Source organism: Cupressus sempervirens, chromosome 2 (genome assembly GCF_028749045.1).
Source record: "Cupressus sempervirens isolate cs-2001-9-10 chromosome 2, ASM2874904v1, whole genome shotgun sequence".
Taxonomy (NCBI): Eukaryota; Viridiplantae; Streptophyta; class Pinopsida; order Cupressales; family Cupressaceae; genus Cupressus; species Cupressus sempervirens.
In genome coordinates, this window is record NC_143119.1 from 646971914 (window position 1) to 646994079 (window position 22166).

General features: G+C 38.8%; 1 protein-coding gene across 3 annotated transcripts in view; it reads right to left on the reverse strand.

Annotated features, from left to right (window-relative positions):
- LOC149575035 (thioredoxin reductase NTRC-like) overlaps positions 1–22166 on the reverse strand; it is a 121427-nt gene that overhangs the window by 97645 nt on the left and 1616 nt on the right. For all 3 annotated transcript variants that reach the window (XM_089814896.1, XM_089814897.1, XM_089814898.1), the window contains exons 2-4: positions 3387–3600; positions 3069–3174; positions 2690–2955 (exon numbers count right to left, since the gene is read on the reverse strand). In XM_089814896.1, the coding sequence (XP_089671022.1) occupies positions 2690–2955; positions 3069–3174; positions 3387–3600 (586 nt within the window). The remainder of the gene's footprint in view (positions 1–2689; positions 2956–3068; positions 3175–3386; positions 3601–22166) is intronic.

Consider the following 22166-nt stretch of genomic DNA (forward strand, 5'->3'; position numbering starts at 1 on the left):
CTGCAGATATAAGGAGGGTTTCAGTAGCAGCAGACTGTTCTATCACATTTGTATCTACAAGACATATTATCTTCTGCAGGGTGGTTGAGAGAATGACCATTAAGGGAGGGTATTAGAATATTTTTAGTATCGCGCTATATTTAGCTAGTTCTGGTTAATGCTCATTTTGGCTTTCTTTTTAGTTTGCTCTTTAGTTCTATTTATAGACACTATCTTTATTAAGATAACCTTGCTTTTTCCTTCACGCTAATATTGGCCTCTGTAAACTCTATTTAAGAGCTCATTGTTAATGCAATAATGCAATCCATAATTCTGTTCATTCCGGTTTTTACAATTCCAATCCTACTAGCTAGTTAGCATAAAGTATTCATCCCACATACATGGGATAGTAGTAATTGTCTTTAGCATGACTATATATCGTAAGGGCTTCCCAAGTGGAAAGAATTTTGAAGATTGTTATTGGATGCCATAATCTATTGAGAGGATTGCCCCCTCAAAGTGGCATGGAGAAGTTGGCCTCCTCAAAGTGGCTATTGCTGGATGCCCTACCTTAATGGTATGGTCATTTCAGAATCTGTTGCTGCATATATATCATAAGTGATGGTTATTGCTTTGCAAAACTCCATGAAATTGACACCTTGGTGATTAGAAATTAAGAAAAAATCATTAAAGGCGTCATACATAAGGCTAAAATAAGGATCCGTTTGGTCAGTAATGGAATCAAAATAGAAAAACTGGGAGAGGACAAATCAGTCAGTAAAACAGGCTGGCCACTGAAGTTTGTCTCTTAAAAGAACAAATTTAAATATATCACTACTTCAAAGTTGACACTGCCAACTTTTACTCTTTGACAATTGCAAATAAAAATTTAGACAGAGACTGACATCATTCAATTGAGATTTGAAAAACTTTCCAAACTGACAAATATTTGGAAGATCTCTTCCCATAATATGCCAATCAACAAAAGAAAACACAGAGCTCATACCTTTATTGAGAAAAAGAAAGTATTTTGAAAATGTGTCATTGACAAATTAAAATATTGTCTCACAAGAATTGTGAGCCATGACATGAACATATTCAACCAAAATTCCTCAAGTATTGCATGAAATCAACCACTCTTAGAAAGCATTGCAAAAGAAACAAGAGTAGAGGAAAATGGCACAGATTGAAATGGAACGATTTTTTTCTGCTTGCATAAGTGTTTGAGTTCAGGAAATCGGGCCAATCCTAATGGGCACTCATACATCATTAACTATTACAATTCGGACTCAAACCCACACAGTTCCTGTTGCTACTCGATATACTGAGACCACTCCTAGTTTTACTCTCAAGAATTGGGTATAAGAAATCCAATAAAATGTATGACTGCACAAGGCTGCACAGAAGATCACGCAATGTGTTGCGCCATGAAAGGAAACTATGTGAAAAAATAAGAATAACATGACCAATTCTCTCCCTGGTAGTTTGGGATATAGAAAGTTAAACTAACAAACTAATACAATGAGAATAGAATTGAAAGGTACAGCTCATTGATAAAAGGCGCAGCAAAGAGGAAACAGAATTTAAAAACTAGTGCCTAAGATAAAAGTTATATACAGAAATTTGTCTACATGTGCACTTTAAAAATATACAGTGCATGCAAATTCAGAAAGGATAAGAAAAAAGAACATGTTCCAAAAGTATGCCTTGAAGTCAGGATATCATAAAGAGAGTGCCCCAATAACAATGGGGAAATAAGAAGTACGTGTAAGGAAAAGTCAAAGAAAGCAGGTGGACAGGACAACTTGGGAGGAAAGAAGAATCCTGCATCAAACATTCAATCCTGCTGAGCTATATAGGAATGATAATAAAATAGAAAGCAAAAATGTTAATCAGTCAAATAAAAAATAGTTCGCATCAGCTTCATAAAAGCAGAAAATGGATGATACCTAAAGAAGAGTTGGCAGAAAGAAGATGTTGCTATCGCAGTCAAGAAGTGGTGGAGACGGAATGACATTACATCATGGAGTGTTCAGCCTACAAAGATTAAAATTGGGATCAATTGCATTGAAACACTAAATATGAACACCTTGAGTAATTTCTTTGAAGAAAAGATAACAAGGGTTGCAGATTTCCTGATCCAGATACACAACAAAATAGCCAAGATACAGAAGGAAAAAGAAAGTTAGTTAGTGCAGTGTTTTGGACTTTTCAGTTTCGGGCTTTGCGTGCTTATCTATTTTCTGGCTATCTGTGGGTCCCGTAGGCTGTTTGGCCTTGTGGATGTTATTAAAAACATCCATTCAAGAATTCTGTAAGTTCTCCTAATTCATTCTTATTTATCATTCTAAAATCACAGCTGATGACAGAATATGCTGACAAAAAAATACATCCAGAATACACACATTGATAACCATGATGATATTATAGTCACATTGCAATCTTTCCATTTAGTTTGTATGGTAATAACCCTTATCGATTACTTTTTCCCACACTAATATCTACACAAATACTATTGCTCTTTTGCAAAGTAAAACTGATTCAACAGAAGGCAGTGTTCTAGAAGTAAGAATTAGTCCTTGCCAAATGTCCAATAGATTCAATGGCATAGTCAAAAATAGATATGCCCACATGAAAATATGAATCCCATGGCTGGATTAAATTTAGCATTGCACCTGCTGACTTCCAATTTTAAAATAATCAGTCACACCTGTCCTGCATTGCTTTAGATGCTCGTAACCCATCTCTGCGAACTAACAAATGCACATGTCGAGCATATTTAGTGAGGTATATTGCTTCTTCTGTGGCTGTGTCACCCCCTCCAACAACTGCAAGCTCTTGATCCTTGAACAAAGGGGATGCACCATCACAAATTGCACAAGCACTTATTCCTCTGCTCCAAAATTCTTCTTCATGAGGCAGCCCTAACTTTTTGGCAGTGGCTCCTGTTGCAACTATTAAACTATGACACTTGACCTGGAAATAATAGCTATGTTCAGGCAGTATCATTAATATTAAATTCCAGATAAACTGCCAGATCTTCATTGTGGAGATAAAATTAAACAAAAAAACTCAACTTCTATTTATACCTCTCTCTCACTGCTTCTTATCGTAAAAGGCCTGCTCTTGACATCAATATAGTCTACATCTTCATGATAAAGTTCAGCACCCCAACGCTCTGCTTGCCGCCGCATCCTATTTGAAGTTTGAGTATGTCAAAAATATGATTACTAGCGTGCTTCTCCAACAGAACTACAAGCATAGAAGAAAGTAGATGTAGGCAGTTTCATCATAACTCTGCAATACCATAAATTGAAGAAATGTTTCTATCTGGACTATTCAAAATGTTAAAAACATATTTTCATCAAAAAAATAGTTCAACTCTTCAAAAGATACAAAATACTAACCTATCCATCAAATCAGGCCCTGTGATACCGTCAGGAAATCCAGGGAAGTTTTCCACCTCTGTTGTAGTCATCAGCTGACCTCCAGGCACACCACCTACTTGATAGCCTTCAAATATAACAGGTTTCAAATTTGCACGAGCTGCATAAATTGCTGCTGTATAACCAGCAGGACCTGAGCCAATTATAGCTAAATTTTCAACACCCTTAAGAGGCACTGTAAAAGAGCAAAATCCGAGGATCAGATTCAGGCTTCTACAGTTCAAATGATTAGAGAAACTTCTGAAAATCAGGGTGGATGTGTAATAGATTGCAGAAGTGGAGCTCCTTCAATAAATAACTCTGAACTCAGATGTCATTCTTGGACCGGCTAAAGTTTAACACCATTAGTTAATTTTTTTATACCAAATAATTGTACACCAGCCACTAAGAGGCAAGCCATTGGAAGCTAGTCTACTGATTAATATATTACAGTAACTTGACCACAAAATATTAATCAATATATCGGTTGATTAATTTCTCTAAACAAATATCATTTCTATCATCACAAATTGGTACAGAAGCTTGTCTTTAAAATGAAGGATACCTAATTGCAGCATATGTTAAAACTAGTCAACCTAATTCATTGAATCAGGCATTCCTAACAGTATTAGCCTTTAGGTAATTAGAAGTTTGAACACCATAGAACAGTAAAATCTATACCTCATATATTAGAACAGAAATGTTTGAGTATTGGTGGCACATGTTTCAATTATTTTTCCATTAACACAATATGTTTCTACAGTTATACCAAACCAAAAGCATTCCATAATGCCTGAATCTACCATAATGAAATTTTATTGCAGCAGATTTTCAAATTTTAACCAAGAATATTTTCATTGAGTGATTATAAAATATCTAAGAATATAGAAATTGCTAATGAAGCGATTAAAAGCTACAAGAATTTAAATGACTTAAGTAATTAAGTTCGTGACCAATTTACAAGATCATTACGTCATCAGGACCATCTCACTCAACTGTCAGAAGTTTTCAATCTTCTTTTGAAAAACTCCATCAAATACCCAATGGATCACTCACAAAAAGGGGTTGCAAGTCCAGATCTTGCATGTGGGTTATCAAATTGACAAGAATTTTAGCCCATGGATGAATGGGCTTTAGAGATATGCATCTGGGAGAATTACTTGTGAAGGTGTGTACAAAGTCTCTTGTTCTGGTCTACCTTTATTAATTTATTAAATAAAGAATCTTACTAGCTCTCTTATTTATCCGTTCCTCTCTGTCCCCTTTCTTGAGAAGATTTCACAATCTCTAGGACTATACAAATTGCTGATGAACCAGTTACAAGCTACAAATGACAAAGGAAATCAAGTTTGTGATCAATTTACAAAGATCATTATCTCACTAAATTAAATAACAATTATCATGGTAAATAAAACTGCACCATAAGATTTTCATGTCAAGGAAACAAGTAAAAAGAAATTGCAATTGAATAGTAGCTTGCTCATTTATCTATTCCTTTCTAGTCTTCTCATTGTACCCTTTCACAAAAAGAAAATGTTGAATTCAGTTCGCACTGTCTTACTCAGGACACTCATTTACAAAAATCCTTTCCCAACAGCTTGTCTACAACCAGTGAAATATTTATAGATGATATTTTTTTTCAATGAAATTTTGGTATTAGAAATTGTTCTTAGATATTGATTTTGCAAGAGACGCTGAGGAATTGAAAACAAAGTCTATGGAGTCAGGTTCTCATGTTGGAGACCAAGGTTCAACTCTCCCTAGGACATCTTAGCACTGAAAGGCATGCTGAGAGGTAGGCCCATTAGAAATGCAGGTAGTTTACAGCCAGATACTGCTGGAGGCTGCAGATTGTAGTTTATGGCAGCAGTCATCCTACTGGATATGTTGGCAATATGCAGATGGTAGGTGTGGTGCATGCAAAGCTTGGTACAAGTGCCAATCATGTGATCTTCATGCTGAAAGAGTACAGGTTTAAATAGCATAAATAACTAGATTGCCATTTAGGATGCGGATGAGAGAAAAAAATTGTGGATTATGGATGCATATATATATATATATATATATATATATATATATATATATATATTTTTTATTTTTTTATTTATTTATTTATTTATTTATTTATTTATATATATTTATATTTTTTTAAAGAATATATATAATATATATGCAAATAAATGCCAGAAATATACAAAATTAAATCATTTGATAGTATGATACTTCATTAATCAAGATATCCTCAGATAACAATACTTGCTTGGAATGATTTGATACCAAAGCAGATGTGCATGGAAGCTCAGAGATGGACAGGTGCCTTGTCGGTGCCACCCAGATGCAAGCAGATGCCTATTTGTGAGTGGCATCCAGCTGGCACCCACAGGGCACCCGGGAACTTCCGTCAGCATCCACACAGAAAAAGTCACAAAAAATGCAAATTTCACTTTAAAATCTTTTAAGACATGCTTATTTGCACATTTTATTATATTTTTTTGCTAAGTTACCGATTTGGATACGGGATGCAAGAAAAATTTTATTTTCGGTATGGATGCATATGGAAACATGTGTGTGTGTGTATGTGTGTGTGTGTGTGTGTGTACACACACATATAGGTATATAAATGTGTGTGTGCAGAGAATTTAAGAAACTTATAAATACAATAACTTAGAATTAGAAACATAGAAATGTACAAACATACATCGTTTGATAGCATCATAATACATATGATACTTCACCATTGATCAAGATTCAAGATATTTCATATGTCAATTAAATAGTTCAAACTTTAAATTAAAACTTCATAGGCACAAATATTCATGTTCCAGACTCCATATCCAAACTACAAAATCAAAAACAAAGTTTATGATTCAATGTCATTGTTCACTAATCAGAATCATAAGGATTCACAAAAAAATCTAGATCCTCCTCATCTCCATCCACTGCAAGGTTGATATCATTTGAACCAAGAAAGGTTCAACTTTTGATAGATGCAAACAAAATGTGAACAGTAAACCCAGCTGCAAACAAAATGGAGATTGAATGGTTGAAAGGCCTCTATTAAGGCCATTTAAGGGTTTGGCACAAAAAAATATAATAAAATGTGCAAGTAAACATGTCTTAAAAGGTTTTTATGTGAAATTTGCATTTATTTTGACTTATTTTGTGTCAATGATGACGAAAGCTCCCGGGTGCCACCAAGATGCCACTCACTAGCACCCGGATACATCCAGATGCCTGAAACAGGCATCTGCCCGCATCTAGGTACCTGTGAGTGGCTTCCGAATGGCACCCACAAGGCTTCCATCCGTATCCACACTTCCATGCGTATCCAGTTCCGGCTCCAAACATTTCCTGCAAGTATCAGTATCTCAATTGTTTTGTGCCAAACCCTAAAACAGTCCTAATAGGGGCCTTTCAACCATTCAATCTCCATTTTGTTTGTGGCTGGGTTTACTCTTCTCATTTGGCTTCCATTTTGGCATTTTGATATGAAGGACATGGAGTCTAGAACATGAATATTTGTGCCTATGAAGTTCTATTTTGAAATTTGAACTATTTAATTGACATATGAAATATCTTGAATGTTGATCAATGGTGAAGTATCATAAGTATTATGATACTATCAAATTATGTATGTTTGTATATTTCTAAGTTTCTAACTCTAAGTTCTAGTATTTATAAGTTTCTTAAATTCTTTGCATATATATATATATGTTTCCAAATGGATCCGTACCCCAAAAAAAATCCCGCATCCCATATCCGCTTCCGGATCCACATCCAAATCGGTAACTTAGAAGATATCTAATAGTTCACAAATATTAAAATTGAAATAACTAATAACTAGTAAGCCATATCATATACATTTTTGTTCACAATTGCAATGCAAATCAGAAAATCATTACAATTAAAAAATTAAAAATGTTAAAAAATGATATATTGCACATGTTTTAGTGTGATTTTAAGTTGTTTTTTGGTCAAAAAAAGTTAAACTGGTCCTTTTTCGCCCGAAGGCATCCAGATGCTCCCAAATGCCCTAGGTACGCTTCTAGTGCACATCCACAGGGCATCCTACTGTGCTTTTGCACCACATCCGCCTCTACCTCCGAGGCACGATGCTATTCATCGATAACTGAGATAATAATACCACAAAAAAAATGACGGCACATCTAGATTAATCTTAACAGCAAATAGACAGGTTCTCATAACTTTTGAGAATATAAAGAATGAGGAGAAAACTACCATGTCGAACCAATACACCAAGAAGAGTAGGGAAAAGTAAGAACTTATGAATAATCAGAAATCATTACAGCAAAATAGATATGCTTAGAAGATCTCTATCGCTGCTACCAACTTAGATAGAAAGCCCCCATCTCCAAATAGAGGCCATTTGTCGAGGGGAGGAAGCCAAAGAGGACTCTGTTCTCCACTAGAAAATTATTTGTTGAAAATTGACCCTAAAATGTAAACCCTCACCTTCCTTACAAGGTTCTTGAAAATGAGAAAATTGGATATTAAGGGGTATAAAACCAAAGGAGTGACCTTTAACATAATCAATGACCAGGAAGATGACAAGAAAGGTGTTGAGGCTAAAAAACAAGTGGGTGCTTCGGGTACTACCCATTCTAGAGTCGAAGGTCATCTCATTGTTGTCGGTAAATTCTATATTGTAGCCAATGGGTAGAATTGTATTCGAAAGGGTGCGTGATGGTTGAGTCACCCCTTCGGGAAAGTATATGTACACCGTCCGGAAGGGACTTTGGGACATCATCATAATCATATTGTAATCATTGGAGTGCATATTGTGTATATGAACAAAGTATCTGTTTTGTGTTATATCTTACTATACATGTGATAAGTATTTGTTTACCCTATACGGTATACATTTGGCACCGTTGTCAGTCAAACCTGGAATAAAGGAAGTGTTATGAAGGTTAATGTCAAATCTGCTTAATAAAGATAGGAATAAGATAAAAGATAAGGATGAGATACGCACAACACAGGAAGTATTTATTTTAACACAATAGGCAGAGCGCAGACAGAAGCTTCAACAGCTTAGCGACGGACACTGAGCAGGTGAAGGAGCATAGATGGAGGGAGTGCATTCACCTAGTAGACCGACGAGTGCCGAGGAATTACTAAAAGAGACTCGACAACGATTGAATTTGGTGGAAGAGAGAAGGGAGTAGTTCCTTAACTTGTATACGCCAAAGGAAAAGAATCCGAACAGAAGGGAAGTAACTCGCACGGCTCGAAATGCCAAAGGAGCGGGAGCGTAGAGTGAACTCTTCGTTCCCGATACACCTGACAAACGAATACAGGCAGAGAATCGAACAACTTCGCTTGAGGAAGATCTTTTCTCATCAAGTAACGCAATTGTCCAAAGTAGGGCAGTTGTCCGAAGCAGTGTGGTTGTGCAGAATAGTGCGGGTACTCAAAACAACACGGGTATACAAGTACCACAGAAGTAGCAATGGCAAAACCGAAGGAAAAATTGCCAAAGTTCAACAGTGATGGGATGGCAGATCTGATCAAACACTACAAAACATGCGAAACAATATGGACGATAGTGTAACGAACCAAGATGACTAGGTTCGATAGTTCTCGGCCACCCTACAAGTGTTGCGATTGATTGGTTTTCGGATACCGATCCACAGAAATTAACTACATGGATAGAAGTCAGGAAGGAATTCATAGTAGAGTTTCGACTACTAAGAGACAATAATGAAATTGTGGCAGAAATATATAGTACAAAGCAGGGAAAGAATGAAATGATCCATGTGTATGCAAGAAGGTTGAAAGAGTTGGTGGGGAAGATGGAGAGCCAACCAGTGGACGGATTAAAGAAATGATGGTTTGTTGAAGGGCTACAGCCAGCACTAAAGAAGAAAATGAAGATTGTACCTCCAGCATCGTACATAGATGCATATAATCAAGCAATGGATCTGGAGAGTGAGCAAAAAACGAGCAAAATGAAGAAGCACAAATTGTCGAACTCGGACGATTCATCTTCCAGAAGTAGCAGAAGCGAAGAAGAATCAAGTAAGAAAGTTCGAGCGTTGCAAAAGGATATGTTACGGATGATGAAGGAATTTAAAAATATGAAAAAGAATCTTAACTCAGTGAAAGGGGAATTGTAGTGTACGGACTGTAAGGAGGAGGGCCACACAAAGGGCTCCTACCCAAAAAAAACAATTTTGCGATATCTGCCAGATTGTGGAACATTCCACCAAGGAATGCCCATTCAATATGAAGACAAAGGGACACCAGCAAGTGTTACTGACGCAGAAAGTGTCCACTGCAAGAGCAACAAACACAAACAATGACACATCCTCTGGAGGATACCGTAACAATAACCGGTGCGGACGAGGTGGTAATAATAATAATGGAGGTCGAAGTCGGATACAGTACAACTCGAGTGGACGGCCGATGATACAATGTTGTGCATGCAACCTCTGGGGGCACTTCGCTAGAGACTGTACCACGAAGGAAACGCCACAGCTGTTATGTAGATGGTGTGGTCCAAAAGACCACGAGGATTCGAAATGCCCGAAGCAAGGAGTGAACCTATTGAGCATCAATACATGTGATGAGGAGATACTAGCCATCACTCGCGAAAAAGCAAAGAAGGCAATGTACCCAGATGAAGAGGAAGAAAAGAAGAAGTTGCAACAACCACGAACGGAGTTGGAAAAACAAATGGAAACAGAAAAAATTACAAACAAAAGACACTGCGAGCGCCTTGAAGAGGAACCTGCAGAACAAAATAGGTAATGCAAATGGAAGTTCCTATGAAATTAAATGACCTTCTTCTTACAATGCCCTAGTTGCGGATGGTGATACTGAACATGACACCACTCCCAAAAGCAATGGAAGAGACGGGAAAAGATGGCAGTGGAGCGATTGCAATAGACCCAATGTTACTAGCACTCACTACGGGAAGACATCCGGCAGTAGTAGAGATGGGTATCCTGGGAACTGTACTCACAAACACAATCGTCGACGGAGGGTTAGGAGTAAACGTACTACCGGAGGACATATGGAAAAAGTTGGGACAACCTACGTTCTAGCAACCTACATTTCAATTACTCACTACCGATCAGCACGGGATCAAGCCCTTAAGGACCCTGATGGCGCAACATATAACCATCGGAATGTGGTCATTCATGTTGGATTTTGTGGTCATACCGTTAAAAAGAAAGGGGTACGATGCCATCCTCGAACAGGGTTGGCTAGTACAAGCGAAGGTGAAACATGATTGGAAGTGGAATACCCTGTCCATGGAAGGCGGAGGCTGGAGATTTATAATCGACTTGCACACACAGATGGTAAGTAAGGAGGCAACATCGTTGGCTTCCAAAGGTGAAGGCGAAGGTAACGACGAAGGAAAGAAAAGAATGGAACCTAATGAAGGAGTATTGAGATTAGGAGGGTCGAATGATGATGACCTGGACTCGGTGAAAGACTTATCCATTGGCAGATGGAGGATTACGAGCTCTTTCTGAGCTATAACATGTTGGGAGTCAAAGAGGGAAAAGAAGGGAACGAGTTTCCGAAGGAGTATAGCGAAGTGAAGGAGGGAGAAGCACATGCAGATGAAACACTGACGCATACATTTAGTGATGAAAAACCTATAAAGTACGATGAGCCTACTGTAAAAACGATGAACTTAGGAGATGACACCAATCCGAAAAATATCTATGATTGGAATCCAGCCCTAAAGGCAGCAGTGTTCAAAATATTTATGGAGTACAAGAATGTGTTTGCATGGACGTATAACAATTTGAAAGGAGTATCGCCGAAGTTATGTGTCCACCAAATACCATTGATAGAAGGTGTAGTGCTCGTACGGAAGCAATCGTACTGGATGAACAAAAATTACGTCGCACGAGTCACTAATGAGATCGACCGCATGCTGGAAGCAGGAATTGTTTTTAGGGTTCAAACAAGTGAATGGGTATCACCGATTGTGATATCTCTGAAGAAGGATACCACTCAAATAAGAATATGCGTAGACTTTCAATAACTAAATGCAGTAACGATTAAAGACCCATTCCCAATACCATTCACTGATAGCATTCTAGAAGAAGTTGCGAGGCATGAAATTTATTCATTCATGGATGGTTTCTTTGAATACAACCTAATATCCATCGCCAAAGATGATAAGCTGAAAACAACATTCATAGTGGAAGATGGAGTATATGCCTATGACAGAATGTCGTTTGGGCTGTGTAATGCTCCGGCAACATTCCAGAGAATTATCTTACACATTTGATAAAATGTTTGTTGGAAGCTTTAAGGCATTCCTAGATGATTGGTCAATTTTCAACAAAGAGGACAAACATATAACAGCACTTGAAGAATGCATGGAGAGATGCAGACAAGCGAGACTGGTACTGAATCCAAAGAAGTGCAAGTTCATGGTGCCACAGGGGAAGCTATTAGGACACAGTCTGCAAAGCGGGGTTGAAGACGGATCCTAACAAAATCCATGTAATTTTGGATATGCCACCGTCGATGGATGTATCAGAAGTAAAATCATTCCTCGGACATATTAGATACTAACGGAGGTTCATCAAGAACTTTATGAAAATATCCTACCCGCTGGACAAACTTACCTGCAAGGGCAAACCTTATAAAAGGGAAGCGGAGCAAAATGAAGCTTTCGATGAACTGAAAACGAAATTGGCCATAGCACCGATTCTAACTTATCCCTCCTGGGATAAGGAGTTCCATGTTCATGTTGATGCATCAAACTATGCGATAGGAGCAACACTCGCACAGACAGGTGACCACGGATTGGATCATCCAATATACTTTGCAAGTAGATTGTTATCTAAAACGGAGAAAAATTACAGTACGATAGAGCGAGAAGCACTCAGACTGGTGTACGGAATACAGAAATTCAGGCATTATTTACTGGCGACACCGTTCATATTTTATGTGGATTATCAAGCATTGTTATACCTTGTGAACAAGTTGATAATCCAGGGAAGGATAAGCACGTGGTTGTTACTATTGCAGGAATTCACCTTCAAAAATGTGATATGGCCAAGAAAGAGTCATGTAAGTGTGGATCATTTGTCGAAGATAAAATTAGGAGAGCCACCGGAGGGAGTCAACGATGATTTTTCTAACATGCAGCTATCTCACATAGCAATATTGTCATCATGGTACAGGTGTATCAAAGAGTATCTCTCGATGGGACAGTTTCCTAGTGAAATGTCGCCGAACAAGAGGAGGAAACTAGCGCTAAGGAGCCAAACATTTCAGTTGATCAACGGGTTACTATATAAAATAGGATCCAATCAAATATTAAGATGGTGCATGCTGGAAGAGGAGATTCCTAAGGTGTTGAAGGAAGCACACGAGGGACTAGCAGGAAGACACATGGGGCCAGACACAAATGCACAAAAGATACTTCTGGCAGGGTTATGGTGGCCAACCGTGCACAATGACGCCAAGGAGTGGGTAGTTGCCTGCAATACATGTCAGAGAGCTGGAAAACCACTAAAGAGAGACTTCGTGCCTTTGAATCCTTCACATGCACAAGAGCTATTTGAAAGATGGAGGTTGGACTTTGTTGGACCTCTTAAGGTAAGTAAAACTAGAAGATGCAGGTACATCATGGTGGCAACAAAATATTTAACCAAATGGTGAAGGCACGGGCACTACCGGACAACTCTACGATAAGCACAGCTAAATTTATCTATGAGCAGATAATCACAAGATACGGGATTCCACTGCAGTTGAAAAGCAACCATGGGAGACACTTTGTCAATCACATTATTTGACTACTCACTACAAAATTCAAAATTTACCATTCTCTGTGGAGCCCATACTACCCGAGAGCCAACGGACAAGTAGAAGCCACTAATAAGATCCTAGTCGGAGTGATTTATAAGTCTTGTGCAATTGAGGGAGAAGATTGGGAAGAAAAGCTACCATCGGCATTGTGGGCGTACTGCACTTCATACAAAATAACTACGGGACATACTTCTTTTCAGTTGATGTATGGGCAGGAGGTCGTGGTACCGACGAAATTCATGGTACCAAATTTAAGGATCACAATTGAGAGCAAACTGGGAGATATGGAAAGCCTAAGGGAGAGATTGCACAATTTAAATAAACTAGACAAGCGACAACTGCAGGCACCATTGGCCACGAAAGTTACACAAACAGGCGTAAGGTATGGCGTGACAAGCATTTAAAATTGAATAAATTTCAACCAAGCCAGTTAGTTTTGAAATATAATGGATGGAATGAGATCAAACCAAGAAAATTCAAGGCAAAATAGGTAAGACTGTACAAAATCCGCTAAATCGGCGATAATGGAGCAATCAAATTATGGATGCTCGACGCAGTGAATGGGTCGAAGTTGAAAATCTATCACGAAAGAAATAATGCACCCCCACGGACGAACAACTGAGAGACAATATAAAAATAGTAAATATTAATGTATATATGTAAAAATAAGTGTAAAATAAAGAATTAAAATTTTCATAGCAAACTGAAGACTATAAAAGAGATAAATACTAATATGCGTAAAAAGGAAATATTATAGTAGGACAAGCATACCGTATGGTATCAAGAGTAGTAAAGGAAAGCATCATGACCTAATACTGTACAGTATCAAGAAATTAGAGGGAAGTATAAATTCATAGCATACGATCTTGAACAGGAAACAAGAGAACATTTCAAAAAGATACCGTACAGCTACCAAGAGCAAAGGCTGCATGGCCAGCATCAAAAGAGCATATAAGCTCATCGTACGGCAACAGAAGGTCATTGCAAGGAAACTATACGCCTAGGTGAATACCGTACAGTAAAGTAAAAAGGACATAGAGACACTCATATAGGCAAAACATTGGGAGAGAACTCACCGTACAAAAGAACACTAAAGGAGATCATCGTATGGAGGGAGATATTACTATACACTGTACGGTACACAGGAAGAGTTTGCAAGGAACTATAAATACCATACGGACAAGAGGAAAGTACCATACGGTAACAAACAAGCATAAAAAGAACAGAAACATCACCGTACGATCAATGGAACAGGTGAAGACAACAACCATATTGCAAAGGGGATAAGTTGAATACCGTACGACTATTACATTACTGGAGGTTAGGCTGTACGGCTATTGAATTGGAAGCAAAGAAAGTTCAAGATTGTGCACTGTAAGGAGTAGCAATTGGTATAGTACGACCTTGGATAGGCAACAGACCAGGGCTAAATACGGCAATCTATTGATGAATAAATCCACCGTACGGCCGTGCATAGCAGAACAAGAATAAAGTTATAAGATTGTACAGACATCTTGAAGGGTTATTTCGTATGATTAGACAGAAAGAGCAATAAAGGCACAAGGAGAAGAGAGCTTGTTGTACGGAGAGCTTAGTAAGGAGCAACTTAGGTTAATACCGTATGGAGAGTCAGTCATAGTATCACTGTGGCACACATAGGCAGCACAAGGAGATTGTCGTACGGTTGGACAATTGGAAGCAGTATTTAAGAGAGATTGCAGCACAGTTAGTGAATGCTTGATAAAGGAGCTCTAGCAGTCGTACAGTCTCAGGAGGAGAAACATTGCATTTGTACAATCAAAAAGAGCACTAGAAAGAGGAGCCATACAAATCTGTACGGACATCACCGGAAGTAAAAGAAAACTTTGAAATAAGTTGTACAGAGGGAAGCAACTAGCTAACCGGTTTTTATTCAAGCAAAACAACAAAGAGGTGACAATTATGCATTCAGCCGAAAAAAGAGCGTGGAAGAAGAAACTAGAAGAGGATTCATCAAGCAGCACAATGAACAAGAATGTGCAGTCTTTACCATCGGGTGTACGTATTACAGGCAATACAGGCAAGAAGAAAGCAAGGGCACAGTCGGCTGCAACAACACATCTCACACCTCAGAATGTGGCGTTCAAGGGTTTGAATAGACTAGAGTGTAGAAAATGGTGGCAAAAGGCTTTGAATGATCACTTTGTAAAGGACAGCATACAAAGGGCACAAGTGGAGTGGGCACTGCAGATGCCAATATTCTACATTCACAACTTCGAAAGGTTTCTTTGCACAATGCTAGAAACCTATGACAGGTTCTCACAAACATGCTCATTTCCTTACCTCATACAGAATTTAGTGATATCTTTCAGAGCCATAGACTTCATCAAGGTATTCGGCATACCAGGTCATGCGCAGGGAGGAAGGAAACTCAATAATAAACCAAAGGAACTCGACTGGAAAACCAAGGAGCAACTAGTAGAATTAGTGTGTGAGAAACGGCCGGAGGCAAAAAGTGAAGCATTGATGGATTCTTCGAAGGCAAGAGGACTAAAGAAATCTAAGGTGTTGGAAGGACATTGACATTGTCTGATGGATTTAGTGAAAAGCAGACTCACCAGTTCGAGTAGGGCATCATACATTTCATTTTTGCAAGTAACCATGATGAATGGTATCATGAATGGCATAGTGTATGATTGGGCATCCTTGTTGGTTGAGCGCATGCTGAAGTTCATGTCGCTGCAACACAAAACCTTTTACATGCCACACTACGCCATTGGTTTATTTCTTGATGTCACCACATGGATAACACCGAATGATATATTAGAAATCAAGCTAGGTCCGACAGAACCAGGGGAGCCACCGATTATGCGATGGAGGCACCTTGATATTCCTAGAGGGCAAAAGGCCATTGGACAGAAAAGAATGCGACAAGAGGTAGAAAGTTTTGAGCATGGGAACACGGATAGTGGGAGACAGGACACATCTTCTGAGGACAATTACTCAGAGGAGGAAGTGGAGGACGAGGATGATGAAAAGGAAGTCAAAATTATTACAGCACCGCCTCTACTATTTCCGAGGACCCTCACAGCTACTTCCCACTCGCACTTGGTCCCCGCAGGCGTTTACATTCTTGGGTTCGGACAATTTGGGCAACCTGTTGTCATGATGCCAGTCACCGTAGCAGCTAGACCAATAGCACGGCCAACAGTATTGGCACCTTCAGGGAGTACCGAGCCTTCAGTCACAGTACCTAATACAGTCGCAGCAAAGGTAGCCATGGGGTTACCTGGAGGAGTTGGCGAAGAGGGCTTGCCAACCGTACCAAAGGCAAAGGCTAATATAATTGTTCCAAAGGAGATGGACACTCAGGAGGGAGTGATGGAGATACCGGCAGGCGAGGGTTTGAGGACGTCGAGTGTTCATTTGGACGTACTGGGTTCAGATGTAGTGGTTACAATGGATACAACATTGTTAGCATCACCTAAGCCAGATAGAGAGAGCAGAGTGCAGAGGTTGAGCACGTACCTAAGTACGAGGTTTCACCGTACACCAGCACCTCAAGCGACATACCTTCAGACACCTACGCGAGAAGTTGCTCTAGAGGAAGATCCTCTGCAGGTGGAGGAGCATAACCCGACACTGACTGATGGACCACCACCAACACCTCGAGCGACATACCTTCACACACCTACGCAAGAAGTTGCTCTGGAGGAAGATCCTCTACATATGGAGGAGCATCACCCGACACTAACTGTTGAGCGGATCACAGAAGCAGTAGAGACGGCCATGGGTGCCCAACAGCAATACATAGTGGGACCAGAGGCAGCAATAAGAGAGGTTATGGAGACATTCTTGGCTGATGTAGTGACTTGGGCTCGCCAATAGTGGCCTCTACACAGACAATTGCCTTGGACTTGGTGGTAAAGGAGTTGGAGCACGTTGTATCCTTCATGAGGGTAGCATGTCCAGCAGCTTTTACAATTTGTTTTGAGGAGCACCGATGGCAGAGTGTAGAGACTACGGAGATGCGCCAGGATTGGGCCACTACGAGAGGGACAGGTATGGAGAGCCGCATAGAGGCTCTAACGGAGGAGATAGTTTGGCTACATAGGGAGGCTTATTATACCCTTCGGAGGAGCCAGGCAGACCAGGCAGTCGCAAAGAGGGCTCGAGAGGAGTCAGCTACAAGGTAGCAACAGAGAGAGTGGAACTAGATGCAGAAAGGACAGCCTAGGAATCCGAGCGGGCAGCACTCTTGGCCCGATAGAGTCAACTACAACAGGTGGCAATAGAGAAAGAACAAGTGGCAAAAGGGAAGGAGAAAGAGCTTGAAGAGATTACTGGAATGATGCAGTCAGCTTTGGAGCTTCAGATGGAGGTTGAAGCAGAATTGAAAGTACAGAAGGAGCAAGTGTATACGCTACAAGCAGAGCTGAACGAGCTTAGGGCACGGACAGCTACTACATCAGGGACGTATCCCTCTTCTTGGTGTCTAAATTATTTATGTAATTATTTGTTTTGGTTGTAAATTGAGTTTTGTTGTAAGGATTGTCTCTATTTTGTCGTCTAGAGACGACTTTACTTTTTGGGGGGGATGATGTTGTCGGTAAATTCTATATTCTAGTCGACGAGTAGAATTGTATCAGAAAGGGCGCGTGACGATTGAGTCACCTCTTCGAGAAAGTATATGTACACCGTCCGGAAGGGACTTTGGGACATCATCATAATCATACTGTAATCATTGGAGTGCATATTGCATATATGAATAAAGTATTTGTTCTGTGTTATATCTTATTGTACTACATGCGATAAGTATCCATTTACCCTGCATGGTAAACACTCCTCTGGCTATAGCTTCCTCCATGAAGAAAGGAAAAGATGTCAATGGCAAGAAATTGGCCCAAGAAGAGGAAGAAGAAGATTCATCTTCAGAAGAAGAGTTTATTCCAGTGAAGTAACAATGACAATTATGGGACTGAGAATGAAGAGTATTGTGATCAGGAGGTAGAAGAAGGAAATAACTCTACAGGATGAGGCCATTGCAAATAAGAAAGAAATAGCAAATGATGTTGATAGGGGTCAGAATGAGAGTAGAAATCAGAGAGAGGAAACCACTGCAGTTCCGGATGACTATAGCGAATGAGACCATTGATGGTTTAAAAGTTTAAATTGTTGACCTTCAAGTCAAAATGGCAGAATTTGGAATTGAAGTTGAAAAGGCCAATAACAAATAGAAATTCAAAGACATGGAATGTGTCTTAAGTACTTTAATCTCTATTACTGATAGCACAATGAAAAAAGTCATCAAGAGGGCTGTACTAGATCAGGAAACAGATGAAGGAAAAATGGGCCTGCTCCAAAGGACAATAATGCTAGAAAGAACAGGAACAAGGTGGCTAGAGCTGGATGGAAGAGATCTCTGGTTGCACTGAAGGATATATAGGACCTGATCACTGCTCCCAAATATTGATGTTTTCTATGTAATGTTTTTTGACTAGTAGATTAAAGGGCAATATCCATTCTTTTTATTATGGCTTGCATGCCTCAATGGATAAAATGTAGCCCTTCTTGCTTTAGTATAGACCATTATCTTATAATTGCTACTATGGATATTTACTAGCATTCTGTTGATCTGTTTGGTCATTGCTCAGCCTGTCCGTTCTTTGAAGGTTGTTCTTGGGATTGTATTGTTGGATTTTCTTGGCTGTAATGGCCTAGCTCTGCTGTTTTTTCTATGGGATCAGGGCCCTTCCCTACTTGTATAAGCAATAACATTCTTCCAGTAAACACAGCTGCAATTCAATTTGGGCCTCATAAACATGTCCTAGAAACATCTAAATAGATCAGAAACATAGATCAAAGTGACATCAAACTACAGAAAAAAATAACACAGATGGATGGTCACAAAAACATTGCAGCTGGTTAATAGTTCCCAAACTATAAAAACAAATCCAAAGTTCCAATTTCAATCAGGAGATAAAAAGGAGCTTAGTACTGAGTTATATCAGAAATCTGAACTATAAGTTTCGTTTTTTTATGACAACTTTGATAAGCATTAATTATGTTTTTGTTTGTGTTTCTTTTCAAACTGTGACTTAGCACTTACAAGAGGATCTAGCTTGGTTTTGAACCAAGTGTTCTGGGCTATATTAAAAAGCTTTGGTTTGTGACATAAATACAGAGCTCGATGCAAACTCACAATCAAAATGAACAATCAAATCACACTATTAACATCAATGATGACAAAATGAGAACCATAACCTCTAATGTGTCAGCTAATGTTCCCAAGATGTCCCGTGAGTGGTTCTGATGTGCAGAAAGTAGGATTGTCTATTAAACTAGTGATACATATTGGTTGCATGAGCAAAGAGAGGAGATACTCCGACACAAGAAGCAGAGATTAGTGATACATCCCAAATTTTTGCTCATTTAAAATAACCATAAAATCATTATATATTTCATGTGAATGGCAGTTAGTTAGTTAGTTAAAACAATCAAATATTATGATCTTGTGAAAAGGAAATTATGGTTAACCGTTTTGATTCGTGTGAAAATGACTTGTTAGTTGTTCAATTACAATTCAACAGAAAATGAATATTTACATTTCAAGAAGTTATAAAATAGTTGTTAGTAGTAATGGTGGTTAGCCGTTGTGACAATAATGAAGTACTTTTTATTATAGTTATCTTGATTTAAGATTGAGGAATATGTTATTATCGTGGAGATATTCTCTTTTTGGATGCAGGGGAAGATGAAGGGAGGGAAACCATTGCTAAACAGGATTTAAAGGATTAAGGCACCGGAAGTCCATCGACAAACCATCAGGTATGGGTTCTAACCATCTTGGTTATGGATTTAACAGCTAGGCAAGCAAGAGTATACCTTGGACAACCATAAGCTACCTAGTCAGTTCTTAAAGCAAGAAAAACATTAAACATTTAATAACATAAAATTGTTACCTTTTTATTATTGAGACCGTTGAGTGATCACTAGGATGTAATTTTATTTATTGGCACCGTGTTATTTTTAACATTTGTACTTGCACCTACACATATATGTGTGTGTGTGTGTGTGCATAAATCAACATATTGATTAAAGGAATTACATGCTTCAATTTACACACACACACACACATGTATGTATGTATGTGTGTATATATGTATGTATATATGTACGTACAACTAGAGGTGCCACCAATAGCATGATGCCAATACATTTTAATATAAAAATCATAAGGAATAATAACCTTTATGTCTTTAACATTGGCTTCATATTGATGAGTGAGTGTCACCTTCATATCGGTTTATAATCTTTTTAAATTTAAATTGGTGGAGTTTTCTTGTGACCGATGACTGGCCATGCACCGCCACTCTTTCTTGTAACTGAGCTAGCGTGCAGATGATCTATTTATTACTCTCCCCGCTACCTGGGAAGCTTTCCCTTGCTTCTCGCAATTGTTTCTCAGTTTATATTTTATTTGCAAGCATTCTCTCACGGCCTCAAGCCGAATTCAATTCCCATAGATAGTATATCATGAATCCCTACATTTTTTCTAGTGAATATCAAAGGTTGTGAATTATATCAACATTGTTGCTAGTAGTCCTAGATAACTCATCACGTGGCAGCTCATTTCTCTCGAGCCGCACTAGACAGAACACCAATCCAACAACAGGTCATGCAATCATTGCTCATGATTTATTGCCATATACTCTCTGTTCATATTTGATTCAAATGTTGACAATCAATGATGTAAACTACTTGCTATATTATCTTTGTTCATTCTTGATCATGAACGAAGCAACAATGTCGTAAATAAAGCTACAAAATGTTGTCTAAGGAATTGATAGAAATTTCTGAATCTCCTTTATTAGTATGCTTGTCAGGTGCTGCCGATAATACAAACCCGCAACTATAAATCATCATCATTATACATGTTCAGCGATCACATTGCTAATGGCATATTTTGTGCATGAATATATGAAGCAAGCATTGATATATATTACATTACATAAGGCATTGATCCAACTTGTACAGAGGTATTCACCATATACCTCTAAAACAAGATCAGTTTGAATGGAAACAAATCTGAATTGCTAAAATGAAACTTGCATTATACATGGCTTGAAATCTCCCAAGATACACACAAGACCGGAAGGGTCAAGCATTAATGGGTGGCGAGGAGAAGCAAGCCTACAAGAGCAAACGGATGTTAGTAAATGAAAGTAATTAAATGATTAATTGTATAAACTGAGTCTACTCATGGTTGTCCAAATTATATTCTTGTTGTTAAGTCGAGCGGTGGCTGATCGGGCACATTAAACAACCCACTGAAATTCTTGGCCAGGGTACGTTAGTGGCATGCGTTAACAACCCACTGAAATCCTTGGCCAGGGTAGGTTAGTGGCATGCTCGTTACAATCAATCACTAGAGATCAGAGTGCTAGCTGATAGAGGGGAGGTTGATGGAGGATATCCATGGCCTTGTCTACTACTCAGCCGACACTCTAACATCGAAATGCTCGGGTGGCTGGACCATGGTGCCCCAAGCCTAATCTCGGGGTAGGGAGTGCCTTTCTCGAATGAGATTGTGTGGGAACAAGTTATGGTCCATGGTTGGGAGGTTAAGCCCATGCTAGTGCTTCTTCTCTTCACTAGATGTTGAGGCTTGCACAACACAATGACAGTTATTTGCTACATGTATGACACTTGTTCCTTTTGTACTTTTTTAATCTTATATATTGTTATGACGTTTTCTAATGAATGTATTGGCAGAAGTTAGTTATGGAAGTTAAAGTAGTTTCCTTTCGTGTGAACTAGAAAAGGTTGTTTTTATATTTTGTATCATTTATTCATGTGCTATGATATCTGTTGATAGCTTTTCCATTTAGGTGAAGTAACGAATATAACTGCCTTATATCATTCTGTTGTGAAATTCAGATTTCCCTTAGAATATGATTCTTCTTTTGTCTTAGGAAA